At 40.8% G+C, this 25,494-nt stretch overlaps 1 protein-coding gene across 1 annotated transcript in view; it reads left to right on the top strand.

Moving 5' to 3' along the window:
- tyw1 (tRNA-yW synthesizing protein 1 homolog) overlaps nt 1–25,494 on the top strand; it is an 85,240-nt gene that overhangs the window by 30,753 nt on the left and 28,993 nt on the right. The window contains exons 11-14 of the mRNA XM_080506995.1: nt 541–650; nt 8,055–8,232; nt 14,715–14,850; nt 22,657–22,767. Of these exons, the coding sequence (XP_080363121.1) occupies nt 541–650; nt 8,055–8,232; nt 14,715–14,850; nt 22,657–22,767 (535 nt within the window). The remainder of the gene's footprint in view (nt 1–540; nt 651–8,054; nt 8,233–14,714; nt 14,851–22,656; nt 22,768–25,494) is intronic.

Raw genomic sequence — 25,494 nt, 5'->3', positions numbered from 1 at the left:
ATCCTGGCTGCAGCAGCAATGTCATGCAGTGTACAAACTGTAGAGACGAATCAAATCTAGTTTTATAATCAGTTATCAACTAAAACTATTGAATAAGAGCTCACTATACTGATGCTCCTCGTGGCAAGCCGTGGCTATTCTACTTGGTCTGCACAGCAGGTGGTTGGTTGGTCTACATCGTAGTGCCTTGGAGCTGCGCTGCTTTTACAGAAAGATGAATGTAGTCAGATGTGACATCTGCCACGGGTTTCAAGCTAGAATCTCGAGGTTATTAACGTCCTTATCTATTTGTGAGTTGGACCATAAGGAGTGCTGGTAGTGGATAAGTGTCTTTGTCATACACTGCAACCAACCCCAGCTCCATCACGCCTGAAGGAAAACAGACTACCAGCCATCAGTGGGAGTGAAGTTTAAAATGTTTTGGCATCTGCTTCATCCTGAATAAATATTTGTTCGTCCAACAAGTGGTTAAGAAATGTTCTGTTGGTATTCATAACCGATTGCGAGGCTTTGAGATGTTTGTTTGTGCTTCGCCAACAGACATCACACCAACCCCGTGGGCACCGAGTGGCGCTGGAAAATGGACCCTGCAGAGAAGATTCTGGAAGACGCCACGGAAAAGCACCAGAACATGATCCGGCAGTTCAGAGGTCGGTGTTTGGGAAAGGCGCACATTTTATGGTGAAACGCAACACGTGTGCATGTTGATTTAATACACTTTATGTGCACATTAAATCAGTAGGTTGGCCCCAGGTACAGGAGTGATGATGAAGGTTTTAAAGAATGTTTATAATCCAGTCACTCCTCCGTCTTCTAGATTCGCTTCATCCAAGCGAACACCATGGAGGACAGGGCACACTCTCTTAGACACACAAGCACAAATAAGGGTGTGTCGTTCAAAACTTTTGCCTCGCAGTGAGAAAATCCATTGTTTGGTTCCGCGCTTGAGGTGTTGATGTTCGCGTGTTCTCACTGTGCACGCTTGGGTTTTCTCCCACAGTCCGGCGACAAGTGGTGATACTGGGGATGTGGTTGTGTCTCGCAACTGTGTGATAAATAAACTATGACAAGATGCTCAGTGTCAGGGCTGTACAGTGAATCGCAAATGTATCATTGTCGTGAGTTCAACGTGTCATAAATGCACTGTGCATTCCTGCTCTGCAAAAAGTAAAGTGATTAATCAAGATCCATTATTTTTTAACAGAAAACCTGTGCATGCACAGGGAGAACGTGCTCACAACTCTCACTGTGAGGCCAAATGGCTGACCACGACATTATCCTGCCATCCCACAACAGTAACTCTTTTTATCATATTAAATATGCAGGCAACGGCGCGCACAGCCAAGTTTTCCCAGCACTGCTGTTTACCGCCTTTGACCTCCTGCAACGTTTTACATAATGATGCAGAGCGAAGATTAAAATGCTTCGTCTCGGCGGTTTCGTCACACAGTTGCTACACCGCCACATAAATCACCTCACCTCTCAGCCAACACATGCACAGCTTACTTTCCTCCTCCGTGGCTGTAATGGTCCGAATGTCACCGTCTTCATTGTTTCAGAACTTCAGCCTCACTTTGGGTTCAGCCGAGTTCTCACCAAAATGTACATTTTCTGAGTTTGTAACTGTTGGAAAAACTACAAGAAGGACTGTTGACTCTGTAAACAGATTTCTTTGCACTACTTGTATCAATTCTCCTGGCATTTTGGATTTCTTGTCTGGCAGCTACCGGTGTTGGCTGAGAACGGCTGGTTGGTTCAGTCTGAACAGGATTTAATGATTGTCGTGTGAGCGTGCCCTCAGCAGATTTTTTTGTGAGCAGTGTTATCAAAACATGGAGGCAATCTTTTTTTTTTTTTTTACATTCATTTAAAGGGATTACATTTTGACAGGGAAAATTATGACTCTACCAGATGGAATTTGAGCACTTCAGGTACAATTCTGACCAGGTTGGTTTACGTAGTGACATAATCCTGCCTATGAGTGTTAAATTAAACACTTCATCAGGCCACATTAACGAGGCGGCCCAGCACACTGTCCAGAGAGAAAGCTTCAAGTTTAACACACACGCATGCACGTCCAGCTCAAAATCACTTTTTTCTTTTCTTTTCTTTTCTTTTCTTTTTTCTTTTCTAGCTTCAGTCATACACCAATGTCACTTCTACATTACAGTCTTCTTTCGATCTTTTTTCCATTTTACAGAAATTAATCACAACAGAGAGAAAGAACTCATTCACGCAACTCTGCTGCTCATCTCACAAATGCCTGGTCCTTACAAATGTTGCCCTGTTTAATTAGGTAATATTCCAGCTTGATTTCAACAAACAAAACGCTAAGAAATCGAAGTATCCTGACATTTAGCGCTGTCTTCCAACTGAAAGCCACACAGTTTGTGATGCGCTGAGGTGTTCTTTGCCAACATGAACGGCTACACCTCCACTGACTTGACCCTGTGACCTCACAGACTGAGTGCAATCTCTCCAACCTCCGGCCTGCTGCTGATCCCATTAACAAAAACAGTGAAGCCATTGTACTCGGGGAATAATATAAATGGCAAATGTTAAAAGCCTCCGAGATGCATCGTCTTCAAAGGGTCACAGTATAACTAATATAGTCCTTCATCAGAAATAATTTCCTGAGCAGTATTTTTTTATTTGAACAGATGCTTTTGTTGACAGGAAACTTGATTCGGTAACTCATTTGCTTTTATTGTTTTTTTTTGTTGAGTAAAAACGGCACAGTTTTGCATTTCCAGCCGCTTTTTACCAAGTAAAATTTTCTACTCCTGATTAGAAGCTCAGTCTGACATCGTCATCATCCTCTATAATGGAAAAATCACATTATGCAGCCTTCAACTTCATTTACAGTTGACAGTGATACATTTCAATCCCTCAGCACAATGCACTGCCCAGACAAAGCCTCGGTACCTTGGGTGTGATTAAACAGGTCCCCCCCCCCCATGGTCTCATCAGATCACGACTTTAAATATCATGCAGATGGGGAAGATGTTCATTATGTGGAAGAATGTGGCTTGAGTTTATCTTGAGTGTGTATTCTTTGTTGGTTTAGATTAGCGAGTGAAAATTAGTAAGTGATTACCAACTTAGATAATGGGTGCAGTCAATGTTCTATTTACTGCCAATAAAAAAGTGAATGACTGAGTTATGAAATATGAAAAAAATAACATGCTTGATATAAATAAAATACGCACAATAAAATATTGGTGTGTATCTTAAAGTACAACCATTTAAAATGCAATGAGAGGTTGTGTGAGTCTAGTAGGCCTGCATTACATATCCCCACGGTGGCGGAGCAGCGGGGGGTCGCTGGTGTCTGAAGAGGACCGCCCGCGTTCAGCAATCTCACAGCCACGGGATAGAAACTGTTTCTGAGTCTGATGGTTCAGTTTGTGATGCTGCTTAGCTTCAGGCCTGATGCTGGGGGAGCAAACAGTGTGTGAGATGGGCTCCTTCACAATGCACAAAGCCTTTTACCTGTAATGTCGATTCTCTTTGTCAGGTGCCATTGGCTCCAGCCTCCAAAAACAAGCAGGTATAGAAAATCGATGCATGGCTGCAAATGAGAAACAATTGTAGTAATATAATAATAATGAAGGAAAGATACTATTCTCTAAATTTTAGAGTATAGATATGGTGTATCGTATTTTCATTCCTGTCCAAGCTTCCCACAATTTCAAATAATACCTGAATACTGAAAAGTCAGAAAATTACAGATTCAGAAACTTTTCAGTTATCTGCAAAGAAAGCAGCGGTGCTGCCATCACAGAGCCGTGTCTGCCGTCAATCAAAATAAGCAGCAGTGCTCACGGATCAAAGCAGGCCAATCTGTGTGCGAGTTTAAAAAAAAAAAAAAAAAAAAAGCACTGGGTCAGAAGAGGATGCAGATATTTGTAAAGTAAGGGAACTGCCTCAAAGAAAAGAAGATTAAGTTACAAGTGCTGAGTAACTTTTTAGAACTGGGTGAAGAAACATAATTGAAAAGTTTTGGGTTTTTTTTGTTTGCCGGAGTTATTTTTCAGTTTCACATAGAGAGGAGCACGATATGGCGGTAAAAATGAGTCATGCAGGAAACACACAGTGCAGAAATAGGCTGCTGTTCTTCACTAAAACCCAAAGGTGATTACCAAACAGACAAGGCAGCAGGAGCTTTCGCCACACTGTGTAATACTCAGTAAAGTAGCTCTTTCCTTTTAGTGGAATTTTGAAAATGATTTCTTTGGTGACAAAGCAGCCACTATTGTTCTAAATGAACACAGCATGTGATGATTGGCTTTGGTTCATCGAAACAGTCTCTCAGGTTGTTGCATAAATGTGGCCCTGCAGGCTTTGGTGTTGGCGAACACGTGACATTAATGGCCTTTTGCCCTGTGGATGGACAAGGATATTGAGTTTCAGGTTTCTTTTAAACTTTTGTTTGCTATCTCCTTGTAATAAACAATCCTATTATACCTGCCAATAATGTCACAAGTGATTTCATAATTGATTGATTTCCCTCATTAAGAATTATAAGCTGCTGTTAAGGAAACCGTTTATAAGGATTAAAAGGAATATTTTTTAAATAAATAAGTGCTTGGCAGAGCATTTGCTTCTTGTTTTTTTTTTCTCCATTTGTTTTCAGTCGTGCATGCATTCTGCATCAGCAGATCTGATGCACATGCTCTTTGTTGAAACTTGACTAGAGTTGTCCCCTGTCAATTTGTCCATGTTTGTCAAAGCCCCATGGTCAAATTAACAAGCGCTATGCTGCACGTTTGGATTTCAGGAAGCAGCTTGGTGATGTTCTGTCTTTAGCAGCGTCCGAGTGGAAGTCAATGCATGATTTAATATTTTGTTGGTCGAGTCATTTTAAAAATTGAAAGTCCTGTGCAGTTGGAGCAGAGAGAATGGCTGGAGTCAAGCAGGCTGCAGTCCTTCCCTGAACCTTCATCCAGACTCGCGCTGGTTGGGCTTGTTTTATTTTACCAACTCGATCCATTGAGGAGTTTCTGAACAGCATTCTTGTGTGCTTCCTAAATTAAACATTAAACGATTCTGTAAACATGGCCACTGGAAATGGTTAATACATTTGTACCCATTTTAAACTGATGCGAGTTAAATCCAGAGTCTGCACACTGCTGATAATGGTTATTTACTTGAGTTATGTCTGAGGAATTTATTTTAATTCATTCATGAATGTACATATGCATGAGTGTACTTGGGTACTGTCATACATTTTAGGTTATTTTGGCCCTTTCAAATTGGCGTGAATGATTGAGTGTGACTGAGTGACTGAGATTGTGTTTCTCTCCCCGGTTGCAGCATCAATGTACCTGCCACCTGTTGAGACCGTAAGCTGCTTTCTCATATTGTCAGCTGTGATGGTCTCGATTAAATAAAACAGTATGAAAGATGAATGAGTGATCCACTTCAGAAAGACATTCCCCAACCAAGTTTGCGAGAGGTTTTTTTTACCCGATTAAATCCTTAATGAAATTCTTGTGTGGTTTCAATAACCTCAACCACAAGAAGCACATGCGATCTTGCAGCAGATGGTCCTGTTCCCACGCGGCCATGATTTCAACATAGCCAAGTCAGTCTGGAGCTCCAAGAAGAGACGGCGGCAATCTTGAGGGATGAAATCTGCAGAAAAACACAGTAGCGTATGGCAAAACTCTTGATGCCGTTTTAAAAAAACACAACCAGAATAAGTGCAATACTGACTCTATTCATAACCCCCACTTCACTTTTTGATTTTATTTATAACTTTACCTTTCTTCTCTGCTTCCTATTCAGTTTTTTTTCTTTTTCTGAATACACTTAATTCGGGACTCTGTTTGCTTTTCTATGTGTGTGATGGTCTTTCAATTTCTCCTTCAGAGGGAGCGCAGCAGCAATCACGTCCTGTGGTCCGCCCGGCCACAGAAAAATGCAAACCTAATAATAACCTACGGACAGTTTTATATAACATAGGAAGGCAACGATCCAAAATGTGGTTTATTCAAGAATCACTGCACTTGCTGTAAAATGAAATGGAAACTGCTGCCATTACAGTGATATCACAATAAACCTCCATTACATGGTATGATCAAGATGGAAGCAGGTGGTGAGCCTTCCTGCTAGAATGTGTGGCTGCAGGGTGTTAAATACAGAGGAGAAATCGATAAACAGCAGCTTGGCTATTGTGTTTTGGCTTTCCAGATGTTTGTATATGATGTCCATGATAAAAGATTGTGCATCATCCACCCCTTCCTGCCCGATATGCAAACTGAAGCGGGTCGAGCTGAGAACCTGCTCCTGTGGTGACACAAGTTTAACAATCCTCTCTGAGGCTTTCATCACTCGACATGTTAGGCCTGAGGTGGTTTGGCACCCTCGCAGTACTTTTTTGAGGGAGGCGGGTTACATTTCAGTGCTTCCACATCTGGGGGATTGAGAAGGAAGCAATAGAGTTCTGAAAGAGGAGCTGGAATACCGAACCGTTGTGTTGACTTCAGTCCCTTTTAAAGCCTCTCATCACATCTTTAGCGCTGATGTTGAGTCCAGAGCCGCTGCTGTTCAGTGAGGAGATGGTTGTTTCCAGCTGGGTCTCACATCTTGTGAAAAAGGAGTTGAGGTCATGAGGCAGTGATGCTGGACTGCTGCCCTCAACCCCAATGACTTTTTTGAGAGGTGGAAGTTGTCTTCACAGCTGCCATATTTTTGAGAGCCTGCCAGGCCTATTGCAGGTCCCCTGTAGTTAAGCTTGGCAATTTTTATAGCATGCTTCACCTTTTTATTGACCTCCTTCTTCTCACTGCCAGAAACCGATGAAAAATATTCTCTTTTTCTTGTTGCGGAGAGCTTTGAGTTCTTTTGTCACCCATGGTTTGTTTTTGGGGGAAATGGTGATTGTTTTGGTGGGGATGATGTTGTCCACACAAAAGGTGATTTATGATGTCACAGTGTCCTCCTGCTCATCGATGTTGCTGGAAGGAGCCATTAGGTTGCACCATTCAGTGGCTTCGGAGCGTCCTTGTCAGTACTGTCACTTGTCCATTGCTTGACATTTTTAACAAGCTTCCCTGCCCTGCCCTGCTCACAATGGGTATATAAGCTGGTGCCAGCATAACTGGTGGGGACTCTTCTGTAAGAGTTACAAAGTTTATGGCTATGGAAGCCATTGCATTGTGTTTAATTGGACGCCAGGGAGCAGTATGAAAATTTTTAGCTTATTAGCACATTTCATTTAACCTCTGCAGAGTATTTTGGTCTGTGTTGGTAACGAGACTTTTAAAAGCACACGATATATAAAGTGAGACAGATTTTAAATTTATGCTCCAGAAGAGGTTAACTGCATTGGTTCAATATATGTAGCTGCTGTTTCAGATGTATCCACTGGGGACTGCACTGTTCCAGTAAGAATAGAGGGGATGCAATGCAGATTTCAAAATGTTCTAAGCTAGGAAATTAGTCATGTCGCAGTAGAAGCTAGCTACCTTCTTGCAGGTCAAACAGCATTAGCTTCGAGCTCTACCATGAGGGCGAGTTTGTGAAAACATGAATGCTAAAGACTGCAGAAATCCTCTGTCCTGAAAAGCAATATTTTACTAGTCTGAAGAGAAACGCCTTCTCACATAGAATTCAGGCTGCACTTTTTCCCCCTGAACTAGATTTCAGGTTGTATATAAGAAAAATTAGATACATTTTGGACTGTTTATTTATTGCTTTAAAAGTAAGTGAAAACTTTGACGGATGTGCTAATTTGTTAGGCTTTCTTTTTACTTGTCTGGCCCAATCAAGATCAAATTAAGCTTTATGTAGCCCAGAAAATGAATTCCATACGACTCCTCTCTGTTGCACTGTTCAGAAGCAACACATGTATTTTCCGCGATAAGTTCCGTTTATTACTTTGCTCTCACAGCAAACCTGAACATGAAGCTGGTATTTCTCACAAGTGCTTTGATTTGTCTCCCACGTGAAGGGACTTTAATTTTCTGGTTCGAAGACATTGATTACCTCGTCGGCTGTATTAACTTCAAAACTCTCCGGAATTGAACCGCTGACCTCTCTGCCTCCAGGTGTCCCTGGAGTAAAGCCGGAGCGTTATGAGGAAGGATTAGCAGTCAAGCATTGTGCCCTTTCCCTGGTGGGGGAGCCAATCATGTACCCTGAAATCAACACCTTCATCCGTCTCCTCCACCACCAGAACATCTCCAGTTTCCTCGTCACCAACGCACAGTTCCCCCAGGAAATCAGGTACCGGCAAAATTAACCTACACAGGCTGGTTTTGTGGGTGTCATTGTTTTCTTTCCACCCTAAAATGACATGATATTGTTTACTCTAATTGCGAAAGAGTTGAAAGAACACTGTTGTCTATCACGACTTAACATTTATAATCATAAGAACAAAAATATTCATCAAAACCCATGTGAGCAAAAACAGAGTTGAGAGGAAAGACTTTTGTTTAACAGGGGGGAAAAAATCTCAGAAGTGGCCGTTTACAGTACTGAAATACAGTAAATTCTCGTTTATTTACACCACAACAACATTGCAAGTCTCTGAAACAAACACTTTTTGAAGATGGCTTTGAGAATGTACCATTTTCAAATTATATCACCTTCAATGTTTTATTCATTCTTTTCTTTGCGGGCACATGTTTGTGGATGTATTAGAAAACTCGACACTAACTAGTGGCCTGGAAAGCAAACTACAGTGTTTTCAGTGTTTGTGGCATTCCCATGTTTTCACTGATTATTGAAATTCTGTCATCTGAACTTGAAAATGTTCTCAAATGGAAGCGGAAAATTTATGCTAATTCCAGTAGATTGTTCTTGTCATTGGGAACGACAATCTAAGTTACAGCTGAAACCACAGATAAGAAACTTTTATCCTAACAGTTAGAGATTGTTGTAGGAAAACAAATGATTTATTGATCTTAATGATATTTTAGTATCTATTCTTGCCATGCAATGACATCATGGGAAATGAAATGTCTCTATTACGTAAGGTAATGTGTCATTATAAGCAGTTTAAGTAAGATAATGATCCATGGTGATATCATGCCAGCTTGAATCCTAACTTGGTAGTTCCACTCTCATCTTAAAAAAAAAAAAAAGAGCTCATGTTAGCCTCCTGAACTGAAGCTTGGAGCTTGTGAAATAAACTGAAACTTAACTACGAGTGATTTGTTTGATGATACTGATTTTATTAGATGCGTTGGAGCATCGTTGTTCAGTGTTTGTAGTTAAAAGCAAGATTTTGAAGAGAAACAATAAAGAGAAGTTCCCGTCAGCACATTCAATGTATAATTTTCAATATAAAGGAAGTACCAATTGCATCAAATAATTATTCCAACATTGTTGTGAATGAACATGCTTCTGACTTTAACAATAATTTACAAGTTAAAGACGGCAGTGCTACAAACTTGTTTGATATGTGAAGTTAAAAGAAATAGGTGAACCACAAAGTCAGTCAGCTTGTTACATTGGGGGGGCGGGGTTAGGTTTCAATAAGCCAGACTTTAGTTTTGTTTGAATACAGAAGTTGAAACGTATCATTCATTCATTCATTCAGATTGTTATATCACTAAGTCAAGATATTATTCTACAGATGATTGAAATGTATGCAGCTCCTCCTCAAAACATTGCCGACTAAAACATGTATAGAACTTAACACAACCCTGTGGAGCAACACAACCATGAGTGTGAGTAGTGGTGTTCACTTTACAAGGCAGTGCCACAGCTGTGATAATATTTGTAGAATATAAGTAAAACAACTTTAACGTGTGAGAATGGAACAATAATGTGACCACGGCGTGTTAATCACAACACGGCAGCTTCTGCTCAACACGGTCAGCACTGTATGTATATTTTTTCTGACATCTCTTCAACATTCAAAGCATCATTATTTTCCTTATATTTATCATATGTATGTGTGTTGGGATAAAGAGGTGTTTCAACGAGACACACTGAACATTAGACAGAATATCTAAGTAGATAACTTGTCTATAATTTATGATGTTACCTTACGCAAAGGTTGCTTTGCTTACAGTTCTGTTTTATTTAAGGCTGAATTTCACAGTTGAGGATTGAATATCGTTCGTGTCTTATTGACTTATAACGGAAAAGTTATAGACAGAACTTTTCTGTTTCTTCTTTTTCTTGATGCAGTTGCTCATTCATGCTTCGCAGAGCCGAAAATTATCGCTGACTTCAAGCTCCAAATAGAGATGCGTTTTTCTCATTTTGCTTCAGTTTCAGATGTGATTTGATGCATGTACCGCACATTAAGCAAACATTACATTACAGAGTCTGTAGCGCTCGTCTGTCAAAACCTCAAAGGGATTCGGTCCCTGAAGGGAAACACTTGGACCGGTCGGATTTCATATTGCATTTCTATGCTTGAGTAGTTTTATGTTGTTCATCATAATGATATCTTAACTGGTCTGACCCCATTGAGATCAAATCAAATTGCATGTGGACCCTCTGATAAGTTTGACACTCCTGTTGTAGAGAGCAAGGGTTGGGTAATTGGATTCAGCTCAAGATAAATATCTCTCTTAATAAAAAAGTGTCTCAGTTGATCGTTTGAATCAGCTTTCGTTCCAGCTTTGGGTTCATCTAATTATTGTATTTCCCTGCACATTTTCACCTGGTAATTCAAATTTTAGTCCTTAAACACATCAACTTCTGTTCCTTAACTTACACTAATATAAACTTTAATTTTCACAGTAAAGTAAATAAGTTCTCAAGTTTCAAGCGCATGTCTCTGCTGCTTTCTGCATTTATTATTCATGTTTTTTACTTTGAGCTTATATTTCAGTGATGTAACTATATTACTCTTCATTTGAGGTTTTTAGGAGGTTGTGTTGATCTGTATTGAGCAAAGAAAGCAGGTAACAAACTTGAAGAAGTGAAGGTTTTCATTTGAGAGGAGGAGGATAAAAGTGAGTAAGCGTGTGAATAGGAGGGAAGGCAATGAAAGAATCGGGGTGGAGAAAGTGGAGGACATTGAAATGTAGGTGCTTGTGGTTAATCATCCGCCGCGGAAGTGAATAATGCGGGAGGTGAAGGAGAGAGTGCAGGCAAAGTGGACAAGATAGAGACGAGTGTCAGGAATGATCTGTGATAGAGATCCCAGCTGGGTCTGAGAGGAAGGAAAGATTAACTTCATTGTGTGTCTCAGCAGTGAAATAAACTCTCCCACGGCTCGACACAACTGTCAAGCTCACTATTGCCAATGCGGTTAAAAAGACAATTACAGACTCTGTTGAAACAGTTTACATTGGTTTACTCTGTTGAAATCTGGAATCAAATATAATCGTCACATCACATGTTCTGCGCATCGCCTGTATTGTTTAAACAGTTTTCTGATCGACAAACAATATTGAGGAATAATGATGCATAAAACCTCTACTGATGTCTCTGCACCTGGACACTTGTGGAATGATGTGTGGAATGAATTTGGCTTTCAGTCAACAAATTACAGCAACGGCATTCTACAAATTAAATACCGTTGCACAATAAGTAACCAGAGACCACACCTGCTTTTGATAAACCTGGCAAGGCGAGAATGACATCTTCGCTGCACTGGACTCATAATAGACAAACTGGTACGGTTTATGTGTGATGACATGACACCGGTTAACATCTGGCCGAGGTCTGGGTTTAAGGAGTTCGTTCAGGAGCTGGAGCCAAGGTACACTAGTTGTGAAAAACCAATGACTGCATTAAAGACTACATCAGAGGTGTCAATAGAGAATTAAAAACAATCTGTCGATTTTAGACGGCTGGACATCGTGTACCACAGAGGTTTATGTGACAGATGAAGAATAGGAATTCAAAGTTATTGGAAATTATCATTGTCAAACTGGCCGAAATTGAGGGGGAAAAAATACACTGCTGAAAAAATTGGATGAGTTGAGATTTGACCAGGCCCCTATTTTCTACCTAAACGGAGTTTCACTTGTATAACGTTTTTCCACTGCTTGAGCAGTCCCCAAAGGGCTTTACACTGTTGATCACCTTCACACCTTCACACTGCCATGCAAGGTGCACAGTCCCTCCATTGGGAGCAATTTGGTGTTCAGTGACATGTGGGAAGGAGGAGACTCAAACCCGCAGCCCTTTGAAAAAAGTGTGACATGAATGAATTGCTTGCCCTGTGTTTAAATCCCCTGAAGTGGATTCAACGTGCGAAATCTGCGTGACCGTGACACCAATGAGGCATAACACTGCGTATCAACACTAGACTATATACCATGCAGATTCATAACTTAATACAATTTAACATCATTTTATTATTAGATAATATTAGATTAATATTAGATAGCGAGGAGTGGAATTTGATTAAGATTATCAGAGAGCATTAACATGACTGGAAACACGGTTGTAAACAATTCAATATGCAGATTCTAGAAAGGATTACTAATCTGTGTTTGTGAAAACAATGAGTTTCTATCTTCCACCAGTTTTTATTTTTTTGTTTAATTCATCAGGTGTGTATAGGATGGTGAGGAGACAAGCCGTGGTGTCTGGTTTATAGATGATTGCACACATTAAAAGACATCAGTTGAGGTTTTCAATGGGAGTGCGATGATTGTATGGGCACTTTTCATTTAGAGGATATAGTAACAGTGAATGTCTCTAGAGTTTCTGCCATCCTTGTCCAGTATGGACAATAGAATGAACGAAAGTTGACAAACAATTCCTCCCTCAGCTCTGCTTTTGAATCTATAGCCTCCCTGATCTTGAACCTCTTATCTGGTTCGCTTGTAATTAAATACATCAAGCGAGACTGTGCCTGAGGACATTGTCGTTTGAAACGGCACTCGCAGCACTTAAGACACAGTTAAGGACTCGGGGTACATCTCTCCTAAGGAAGTGATTAACAGCTCGCAGGCCTTTTTTTTAATTTTTTTTATTATCATTACTATGTGGAGTTTTTAATCCTGGAAGCTTTTGCTTCAAGAGGAAGGAAATCCCACAGCAGGCACTTTATACGAACAGCACAGCTGCTTCCTCTGTCATGTTTAGTAGCAACAAATGAACTGTGGGGCTTCCAAGCAGCCATCATTCATTGTCCTGTTAGCAAGAATATGGAAATGGCATGTCTTTAAATAAATCACTGTTTGTTTTATATATTTTTATATTATTATCATAAAATAACAAACAGCTTCCCGTTTTCCCCACTGACCTCACGTGAGCCTCTGTGGGAAATGGGCCTGCAGGCTGCACGCTGCCCGGCTGTGTTGTGGAGGCTGGATGCAACTGCCAGGGATTTGGACGCGGTTCCCGGTTTGCTTCGCTCACTGTTCCCTGACCCTTTGATCCAGAATCACTTGCAAGCTGTCGAGACTTGCACACATGCATCACGAGTGTCAGCTGACCAGCCTGTCACAGACTCACTTGTCACATAGTCATTGAGCAAGTTGAAGGCCGGCAGCCAGCAGCCATTTTTCCCTGCTGCCAGCGCCGCCTGGCCAGAAAGGAGCTGCTGCATCTTATCGAGCGTCTATTCCAGTCCTGCTTTAATAAGGGAGAATTGCTTATTATTAACAGCCACGATTAGAACTGTGCACTATCTTGTGAGTTCAAGTTTCCCTGACTCTCTTTTGCTGACTGGGAGGTTTTGGAATCTTCACATATAACTGGCTCTCTTGCACAGCAGATATTTTTGTTTTCAAATCTGAAACCACGCGAAAAGCTGGAGCTCCTTTTGTTTCATCTGTTACACTTTTCTGATTGTGCTTACTACTCCGGTGCGTCCGTCTGCTCTTACACATTTTGCCAGAGTACAACACGCAAATAAGTTAATCTCTTTCCTTGTTTAATATTGATGAGAAACACTCCTCAGGTTTTTACAGCTTCTTTTTTTTTCCCCTTCACTGTCCCCTCCGTTTTCCACCATCTGCCCATGCAAGAAATCTGTTGCCTCTTGGACAAGTACCCTGAGTGTTTTTCTCACCCAGTTGCTTGTATGTTCTCAAGTCGAGACCGGCAGAAAGTGAAGCACTGAGTCAAGCAGATGAACTTAATTTAAAAAAAATGTTGTCTTGTTTCTGAATGATGGAGATGACATAAACACACTTTACAGAAGATTGAGACTTTTTTGTGTGTTATGGACACACTTCCTCTATGTCCTACGAAACTGACTACAAAATGTAAGAACATTGGTATTCCAGAGGTTTTCTTTGGAACAATTTGTACGAGAAATGGGAAAATATGTAAATTTCTCTTTTCAAATGTTTCATGCATTTGAGCCTCAGAACTCATGGGGTTGCACCCACACAGCTCACGATGACTCATCATTTCTCATGAGGCAGCCATCGCTGTGTTGATCACTCCAGTTTGAACAAACTGATCCTCGAAAGGTTCCGCGGCGTTGAAGTTAGACTTTAGTCAGTTTGAAACCTCTTTGCATTGAGGTGTGGGTTTCCAGGGACGAAGGCGCTCAAAACAAACGTGAATCAAATCAGAATGATTTGGAATAGAATTCTGCGAATCTCACCAATGCACATTCCTTACAAATGTGGCGCCATGTAAATTAAATTAAATTAACCAAACTTCCAAAGAGTACAATACTTAGTATCAAGAAACTTTGTTACGATAAACTAAAATAATGCAAAACACACAGTAACTTTTTGTGCTTTTTTTAAAATTCCGCCGTGCTTGTATAGGCATTCTGTCTACATCCTGCTCATCCATCCTATTCGTATTTCATCCTGTCTAATTTCCAGGAGCCTGGTGCCAGTTACCCAGTTGTATGTCAGTGTGGATGCCAGCACCAAAGACAGCCTGAAGAAGATTGATCGGCCGCTCTTCAAGGACTTTTGGCCGCGCTTCCTGGACAGCCTCCGGGCACTGGGGGAGAAGGTAAAGCCTCCCACGGAGCTAAATTTACTCTCAGTGAGGCAGAGCAGAAGGTGAGCAAAAAGGTGAAAGCTGTAAATGACGAGATGAACATATCCTCATCCTTCTCTACCTGCTCACAGTTCCAGGGAAGGAGCTCAAGCTGCTTGTTTCGCTTCAGAAAATAGGAGTTGTGACAAATTCATAGTGTTTTATGTACAGTACCACCCAGTGAGGTTATTACATTTTTCTACATTTAGAAAATAATTCATTTTTTTGCATAAAAATTACAATACAAGTTAAATCATGGTCTACGTCATTGCTAGTGATAAAGCTGTTGTAGCCAAGCACACATAGTATGACAATGGCAATAGTTGTGATGTGCTTACATGTATATTCATATCACACACACACACACACACACACACACACACACACACACACACACACACACACACACACACACACACACACACACACACACACGTTCGTATATTTTGAGCAAAATCAATTCACCCACATACTGTAAACTAAAAATTCCCACTACTTCAACATTCTGTCACTTGTAGAACAAATGGATATAAGAAGTAAAAATAGCATCTTCTAAACACTCAATTATCGTTGTCTCCTGACTAATGTTTGCAAAACCTCTCAGAACAACAGATTTCGGCAATCTTTTTGTACGTGAGGTTTCACAAACTCCTTCTAATGGTGAGTCTGATGGACACAACAACAGTGCCCCAAGTGGACAGATTATGTCTGACGCCCCTCATTAGTCACCATTTAATACACCAAAGGAAAACCATGCTACCATACGCTGAACGTGCAAACTCCCCACAGACGGCCCCGGACACATGATCCAATTACTGTAACATGGAGAACAGGCCACTAGAGCACTGCGCCGTCCAACGCAAACACTGCTGCAAGCAGAAATTTCCACAGATTTGCTTTTGTTACGCTGTTGGCTGCACAATTACTCCGTCTAGATTATGTATTTCCAGTGGGTTTTCATGATTTATGAGTCGAGAAGTGAAAAGGGGGGAACTTTTTAGGTAGATTGCTCAGCCATCTCTGCCTGGCTTTAACAAATTCCAAATTCGACATCGTGCACAGAACTTTCCTGACTCATTAAAATGTAAATCTTTATCTAACTCCATGATCTTTTTTTACGTGCAGACACTGGCCTAAGGGCCTCATATGCAAGTCTAAAGAATAAGTAACATTTGAGTACTTTGAAAACCTGTATTTTTATTATTTTTAATTTAATAGAATCTGTGAACTATTGCAGTCATTGTGCATGCATCTGTTTAATTGGAAACCTCTCTGAAAATGTACGCAGTTATTATTTCACCCTCTATTAAAGTATTTTCAATTCAATTTTGGCAATACAGAGGCACTTATTATAACATTCGTCATAAAGTCTATGTATCGAGAGATTCAGTAATTTGGATAATATTGAATTGATTCAATAATTTACTGCAACAGAGTGGTGCTTAAAGTCTGTAAGTGGGAATCAAACTAATTATTCTTCAAAAATCACATGTATTCATTTTATAAGCATTATGTTGTTGGGTTTTTACTCCCAACAACATAGTGCCGACAATATTCAAGTCTGATCCATTCCGCAGTGTATCAGACTGCGTAACTGCTCTCTATCAAGAAGCGTGTGAGCTTAATTAAATAAATTATTGAGAGCAAGAACACTTCCTGCAGCACATCTGTTTAATCAGCCAAGGAGCCCCGAGGCATCCTGGGAGTTTCTGCCAATCAAAAGTGACGTGGGGATACCAGCACTCCAGGCGCTTTGCATCAAACTCTCCTCGCGATCTTCGCATTCGTAATCACGTGCCGCGCTTATTGTTTCCATGTGTGTAAATCGTGAATTTGTTCATTCGTGGAAAAAAAAGATGCAAATCCTGCTATCTGGCACGCATACCAATGCTCAATGAGGTTGTGCTACACTGATTAGACACCATGTAGAAATGCTCATGTGTGAAGTATTTTACACACGACAGCGAAGAAGCTGAAGTGTAACATTATTAACCTGTGCCGTCGAGAAAACAAGCTAATGTTTGCAGAACATTTCACACATGAAGTTTCTGTAATGACTTGAGAGGCATCGTTCGTATACCGTAATTTCCGGACGATAAACTGCTACTTTTTTCACACAATCTGCACACTGGTTCTCAAATAATGACGTGGCTAATTTATGGATTTTTATGGCTTAACCAGTTTCATGCTACAAATACATTGGTGATGTGTTCAAGTGCATCATGTAACAAAAACCTTTTTTTTTTTTCTTTTTAAATTTGGTGGGTGCAGCTTATTTTCAGGCGTGCTCAATAATCCAGAAATTATGGTATTTTGCATCTTTTCCTAGAGTTGATACTGATCTGTTTTTCTCAACCTTATGATTGGTGCTGCCTCTGTTTTTGAGATATGGTGGATTAAGGTTGTTCAAAAAAAATTGTAAGACGTCTCTTATGGTTCCATGTTAGCAATCAATGGCGACAGTAGAAAGGAAAAAGAAAACTCCCTTTTAACAGGAAGAAACCTCAAGTAGATCCAAGCTTAGAGTTCGCATCTCGTACTATTGGATGGTTTGAGGATAGTAAGGGAAGAAAATGGATATTACAGAGAACATCAGACAGCAAGCTAATTCTCATGCTGCAGAGCTGAAGAGGAAGCTCAGATCACCAGAGTCCAGTTCCACCCTGCAGGAAGGTAGAGAGAGAGGAGAGACAGCACAGAGGACAGGAGAGAGAGACATAAAGTTTCTGACCGATGGATTAAGATAATTTTTTTCATTCTGCTCTGTTATTCAGAGCAACTGCTGAAAACTGCATCATTGACAAAATCCTCCGAGAAAACCCGTTATTGAATAACTCAGACTGCAAAAACATCTAAAAGAAAGATGAAAACAAGCTGAGCTTTTAAGACTCGTTGCAACATTTCAGCATTATGCTGATGATGAGACTTCACCAACCTCTGGAATGTAAACATAGATTGGCAAATATCTATTAATTGCTTGCCTGCCCCCCCCCCCCCACACACACACACACACACACACACTTTTGTAATGTTAAATAAGTTTGCTCTGCAATGTTTTTCATGATGTCCTGGTGGAAGAAAATCTAATTACATAATTCAAATAATAGCCAAATTATGAACCAGTTGTGGTTTTGATAACCAGCCTTTCTCTCAACCTCTTAGACTCTGACGGTGAAGAATATTTCACTTTTGACCATACAGGTGAGGAAGTTTCCTCCAGGAGCAGAGCAGAAGTGACACTTTTGCCCACCGGCAAACGTCCTACCCGTCGTGGATTCTCATTATTTTGAACAGTCCTTCATGCTGTTCTAGTCAGAGGAGCCGTCAGTCTAGAGAATATGCTGCAGAGTTGTCAGAAATGTCTAATTATATCAGGGTTTCCTGACTCAGCATCCTCGTGTGCGTAGCCACGCTGAAAATGGCACCAGCCGTGTAAACTGTTTGTAAAAAGATTCCACAGCAATCATGTATTCTGCGTATGAGAACAGGAAGAGCTTTTTCTGTTTTTGAAGACTTATATTTTTTATTATTGTCTTGACCTGCAGTTGTTCTGATAATGGTGTTTCTTAAATGATATGCTGAGTACTGCGTCTGCACAGTTCATAGTCTACAATCCTTTTGAATATTAGGTCCTTGAAGCTATCGCATTTTTATTCGAGTCCAAACGGAAGTTTGACGTCGGCACCAACTGTATTCTGAAATTAAATGAACATTGGATTACATTTTATCCATCCTTTAACACTTTTTAGATTTAGTTCTGATAACCTTTTCCTTTATTTTCTGTCAGAATACATTTAGAACATTTGGAATATTATCTTTTTAATATCATTAAAGCTCATTTTCATTTCCTGACTGTAATAAGTTAATATTACCAAAGCTTTCTCAGACATACACCATCACCACATACTTTATTAGAATATAACCACACTGTCAAACTAAACGATACTCATTTTGCACCGCGTTGGTTAATGAAATTAATTTTAATCTTTCAACATGAGATCTTGCCCTCTTGAAATGTCCAGATTTATTTGACCATTCATTTTGGTACTTTTTGTCTTGAACTCCTCTGTGGAACTGAACACTTCTTTAAAAAAAATAAACTTGTTTCAGATATGAGGAGTGGAGCACCAAGCTGTTTCTGATGGAAACAGGAGCGTTGTGTGGAATAAAGGCAGATCACACAGAAGGCAGCTGTGCCTGCTGTGAAGTAGCATTTACCAAGTTGTAGCAAATGTGCCCCTCAGCATGAGTTAGCATTAACTCAACATCCACTTAGCATCCATTCCCCTTTGAATTGCTGAGTGGGAAGTAGGCATTGGATCATCACGAACTTAAAACATAATCGAGATTTAGTTCCTTCCACTTTATGTATCTCGGCAAAGCTAGCATTGCTCCTCTGCCTGATACGCTGCTAAGAGGCTGTTCAATGTGGCTGTGTCTCCACAGTTGTAGACGTACCCTCGCACGGTGTCTGACCAGATACCCGTTGCTGGTATCGGTGCAGTTTGTTGGTTGAAGGACATGAAGTGCCCTCTCCACCAGAGTTCTTCAATTTCTGGCCTCGAGGGCCGATGTCCACATTGTGGATCTCCCAGCTTCACCACACCGCAATCTAATGTTGATGTCATCATCACGCTTGTAAAAAAAGACCAACGGCGAGCCCCCCAGGTGTGATGGAACTTGGAGAGACCTAAAACACACAGGACGTGGGCCCTCGAGGCCTGGAATTGAGTATCCCTGCTCTACGCTATTGTGCAGGTTAGAGCCAAGATATTTGATGTTATGCAAAGAGACTTACCAGTGTGTTTCCTGTTTGAGAGGCCTACACTCCCCCAAATCATTGTAATGCCCTCGGGCTGCTTTGCAAGAGGAACTGTTTCCTGAAGTTGCTTCATGAGCCTGTGTGGAGGTGGTTTACCATGTTTTCTGCACTATAAAGTGCATCTGTCATGAAGTTGAAAAAGGAGCACACATTCTGTATGTTGGAGCTATTTTATGTTTCGTTGGGTTTTATTGTTTGTTTATTCATGTTTTTGTGTTCATCTATTGACTGTGGCCATGTGTGCAGGTTCACCCACTAGGTGGAACTGAGGCAAGGTGGAGGTTATACAGCCTTGCTTATACAGGTAATTGATGCCAAGTGTGCAGGGCATGGAGAGCAATCAATTTCTAGACTAGACAGGGAGACAGGCCAAGGTGACTGGCAGGGCCTGAGGAGAAGTTTATCAAGTTATTGTTGGAATTGTAGTCTTATAAGGAACCCATCAGTAGTGGGCTGAGTAAATAACGATAGGCATCAGCTGTTGTACTGTAGAGTGTGAATATATGGATGACCATATCCAAAGACAAAACTGTGCCTTGGACCTTGATCATTGTTGCTCCTGAACGCATCAAAACCAGTTGCCATTCTTCACCAGTGTAGCACTTCAAATAGGTTATGGTGCCGCTACACTGTATATATTTGTAAATGTATTACAGTAAAATTCTCCCGTGTAGCTTTTAATCTTTGACAATATTTATATTGCTCATACTCATTTGAATACGGTGGTAATGAAGGTTTTTCTGTGGTGTAGCAGCATTCTGTCGTCCAACAGTGACATCTAGTGGTCCCTGATTGTATGTACCAGTGTATCTTCATAAATAAGCTACATGATCACTTACTATAAAGAAAATAGGATTATTTGTGGTGTTTGTTGCTTGTGTGTCTTTCCACACACTCACCACTAATGTCAGTTGTTGTCTGTCTGTACTTGTTTATTTTTATTGACTTTTTTTAGGTGCAGTGCTGAATTCATCTATTTTCATTGGGATTGCTGGACCTGTCTGAGTCTTATTGTAGTGAACATGTTGGGCTCAAGGTTGTCGCCTTTTTTCTAAATCACCACCAAAGCACAACTATTCCCACATAGATGCATACATAGTATAGGTTAGCCTCATATGATGGTGATTATGAAGATGCCACCTGTACTGGTGGGTTTGCGTGCGTGCACACCTCCTGGTGATGGTGCGGCTGTGTGCAGTCTCCCAAAATAAATCCTTTTCTCTGCCATCGGTTGCCTCTTTCAGCTCCTGAGTCCAAAATCTGCATTTCATGGTGGACTCTATCTCAATCCTTCCCCAGTGCTTATCCCTCTCTGTTCTCAGTTTGACAGCTCCCCTCCACCTGCCCTTCCTGCCAGTGCACGGAGGGGGGGGGGGGATTGATAGAGTTGTGCCTGAGTGTCGGATTTGGAATCGAGACAGCTTGAAATACCTCACCTCCCTGCTTCCAATGTCCAATTATCCTGTTCCCTACTGGGCAGAAGGGACCTGGTGTTACAGATAACCAGGATGTTGGAGAGGAAGTGAGGGAAAGAGTTCAATCCCTTCTCCCGTTGTCATTTAGTTGTTTGTTTGTATCAAGCGTTTGTCATGCCATCTGTCCTCACTGCCCCCGTTCTTTCATCTCCCGTGAGTCTCTTCTTGCTTCTCGTCCTCTCCATCATATTGTCAATAATTCACCACCTCTTCCACACGGCAGTGATTCTGTGACGCAGCGGTTTTACTGCCTCATCCACTCAGAGGAAATTATCTGAGCACAAGTTGCAAATCAGGGTGACGTTGCTCAAAAGCACTGGTTCTAAATCTGGTGGTGAAAAAGAGATTTCAGTGGGTCATGAGACTTTTCCCGATGACAACCAGTCAGGCGTCGACTATTGGCACTCCTTCACAGTACATGGTTGGTAAGGTATCATGCGAGGTAATGAACCTGGTGAAACATGGTCGGAAACAAAAAAGGATTTGTGTTATATTGAAGATGATTAAGGACAGAAACACGAGTGTGTTTTGTGCCACAAGGTGTTGGCACATGAGAATAAATGCATCAAATCGGATGCAGCATCTGAAATGACATGCCGGTCGAGATTTTATCTAATATTTGCACATGAAAACATGGTTGGCTAAGTTAAAAAAACAAAAAAAAACAAAGCTTCACTGAAGTGAAGAGTTTTGTTTTTAGTTTTGTGACACATTTTAATAATCTTGTCAACTGTGGCAGATTCAAATCAGCCCTGATTTTGATTTGAAAAGTGCAATTTTCCTTTCTTTCATTTTTTCACAGCTTGTCATTGAGGGGTGATGACTTAGTTCGTTACATCTCCCATAAAGTGTATTTCCATTTTTCCACTGTCTCTGTGTTTTTAAAGCTGCTCAACTGCATGTGCTTTCAAATACAGGTAACATACTGTAGGTGTTGCACAGTGGACATTAACTCGTTGGGATGAACACATGCAACTTTGTTGTAACACTCATTGTGTGCAGCTGCAGTCACGCCTCAGTGATAATTCAGGCAGGATGCAGGTGGCTGACAGGACATCTGTGAGCTGCTGTGTTGTCTGCACAGAACAGATGTTAGTGGCCGCAAAGCGTCACGGTCAGCGACTTACAAATAAAAGAGACAGTTTTGTGTTGTAAAAGTCACCTCTCGATGTGTGACAGCGGACATCCCCTGCTACACTTGAATTTAAATGAGATGAATGTGATGTGTTTGGTCCATTACGTGGCTGGAGTAGCTTGTGAGATGGATTTTACCCCCCTTCACAATAAAACTCAGCAGAAGAGAGAGAAGATGTATTCTCACTGCAAATTACACTGTGGCCATTACACATTGCATTATACTTTAAATTGGTTATAGACCACTCTTTTAAGCTGATTACACACACACACACACACACACACACACACACACACACACACACACACCTTTCTCATCTTGAACAAATGCCCTGTGTGTCCATGCAGAGGCAGAGGACGGTGTACAGACTCACGCTGGTGAAGGCCTGGAACGTGGAGGAGATGCTGGCCTACTCGGAGCTCATCGCTTTGGGCCAGCCAGACTTCATTGAGGTCAAGGTAGGATTTCAGTGATGCTTTTATTGTCACTTTGAGTTTCCTCCTTTTACAATTAATGGCTTGTGTCTACCTTTTCCCTCCCATTATATTTGTCTCCTGAGATTTGATAGTAAACGGGCCTTTTCTCTCCGTCTGCTCATTCCTGAGCTTTCCTATAACAAATGAAACCACCAGTCCGCTTTACAAGTTCACGATACCTTCTACTGCATACTTAAACAACTACTATTGTTTTAGCACCTACTCATGAGATTAAATAACACCCCCCCCTCAAAAAAAAAGGAATTTGAGTGAAAGTGAAACATTAGTATCCCAATTTCAGCGCCACAGCTTTTTTTAGCCACACAAAACCTTCATAATCTTGTGTTTGCGACTGAATTTCTGTCCTTTAAACTTATTTGTAAACATGATGTTCTTCCTCAATTTCAGAAACACACAGTGGGGTTGAATAATGTTGTAAAAGGAGCATATGTCCATATTTCTTTCACAATTCTACAGTCGAAACAAATGTATTTATGGAGCACCATTCATGCTTTTTCTAGAAATAACACAAATATATGAACGTGTTACAACGAAATATAAGAAATACATTAATGCAACCAATCAAGAATCTTAATCTCTAGTGATTAAGAGTATGAAATATCTGAAAACATATCACACACGTTCATCTTTACAGTGGATCGAATTTACTTTGTACTTTTACCATATTTGTATTTCACGTCACAAATCACCTCACAAATATCACGTCCTCTCGTCACAACTGCACACGTCACCCTGTTTGGGGTACCTTCACAAACAATTAAAATAAATTATTAGTTAATGGAATAATGAGAGAGTTAAACTCTTGGAACAAACTCAGATTGATGATTCAGTACTTATTTTGTTGCAAAGGTAAACACTCCAAGTCAACCTTGACATCTGAATCTTGCACCAGTCACATGGAGGGGTATGTTCACTGTGCTTTGTTCACGTATTCATTTCCAGGATCACACCACCTTCTATCAGTCTTTGTAAGGAATTTCCCTCACGGTTTAATGGAGGATTGTGTATTCTACTCTACTCTAAGTATTTCACTTGATATGCTTTTTTTTTTAAAAATACATCCGTTTACTGTGTTATGAATCAGGGCAGAATAGCTCGGCTGGTAGAGCGGTCGTCTCCTAACGGTAGTTTGCAAGTTCGATTCCCACCTCTTCCTGTCTACATGCCTGAGTGTTCTTGAGCAAGACACTGAACCCCAAACTGCTCCCGTTGGAGTGTCGGTGCCTTGCATGGCTGCAGCCTCCATTGGTGTGTGAATGGGTGAATGTCATGAACCATGTAAAGCACTTTGGGGCTGCTCACACTGCTGAAAGGCACTATAGAAGTGAAGTCCCTTTACCATGGAACGAATGGTAACGGAACAAAATGAAGGTCTCTAAGCACAAGTGGCCTGCTCGGTTTAACTTCATTATTTTTCTCAAAATATGAAAACATATTCCTCGGCTCTGGACTCGGCCCATTATTAACATCCTCAGGCGGGCACACATTGAAGATTGTTCAAGGAGAACGGTCTTCAAGGAGATTTGACCTGAAGATACTGATAACTCCAGTTAGCTACTTTTGGATGAAACTTGAAAAGAGCATTTGGAGCACACTTTTTTTGCTCACTTCTATCAGATTGGGCAGATTACAGTTTGGTGTTGGATGACATTTCTGAAAGCGGATCATCAAAACGGAGCAAACAAGGCAATAAGATGATTTTAATCTTCTTTATTTCTAAACTTTAAACTTCTTACTTTTTCAGGTTTCATTTTGAATAGATTTTTTAGGAAACGTAAAAAGACACTTTTTTCACATTCAGCCAGCTTTTCCTTTCAGATAAGAAAAGACTCTAATTAGTCCCACAACTGGGTAATTGCAGTGTAACGGCGGATAGTGGACTGTCACACAGAGATACCTACAACCAAGCAATATAGATAGACCAGCAGGGGAGAGGGCGGGCTAATGAAAACGGAATAAAACATACAAACAAGAGAATTAAGAACATCAATAAACTTATAAACAATATATACAGTACTGTGTGCAACCAGTTAAAATTTTCAGAATTGCATGTAGGTGAAATGAAATATCACTGCCTGAATCCACAGTTATGTTCGACTTAATGTCAAAAACATCAATAGTGTCTGTTAACCTTTTATTTTTGCTTAAAGCACAGTGGGATGTGTTGGGCAAGAAGAAGAAAATACATTTCATGTCTTTATCTCCAGGCGGAGTTTTGTTTGTCTCCTAGATCATCAAAGTATCTGTGCTTGGATCATAATATCAGAATTTGAAGCAGTAAAATATGCAGTCGCTGTGTTATTTGCCCTTGTTTACATCATAAACATACAGAAAGTCTTTAGATTCAATAGTATGGTACACTCTTTTTCCTAAATCTGAACAGTTAGAGTGAATAACACCTTCATACGGTCCTGCATGTCACCATATAAGGGGGTACCTCGCTGGAGCGGTGGGCTGTGTGCTACCACGACCTCTCGCTGGTTGTTTGGCGGACGTGGTATAAATAGTGGTGGGAGGGGGCACCTGGTGGCAGTCAGTGCTACGGTTGTCATAGTGACAAATATGCCCTAGTCCGTGTTCATTGTTCAGCGTCTCACATCAGCGGAGGAGTCCTGGAGCAGCAGGAGGAAGAGAGGGGTAGCTATTTCTTAAAACTCCTTCTTATAGAGGATATACAATATATATTTG

This window comes from Blennius ocellaris (assembly GCF_963422515.1).
Source record: "Blennius ocellaris genome assembly, chromosome: 2".
In the NCBI taxonomy this organism is placed as follows: domain Eukaryota; kingdom Metazoa; phylum Chordata; class Actinopteri; order Blenniiformes; family Blenniidae; genus Blennius; species Blennius ocellaris.
The sequence above is the reverse complement of the archived record's forward strand: the minus strand, read 5'-3'. Positions and strand labels throughout refer to the sequence as shown.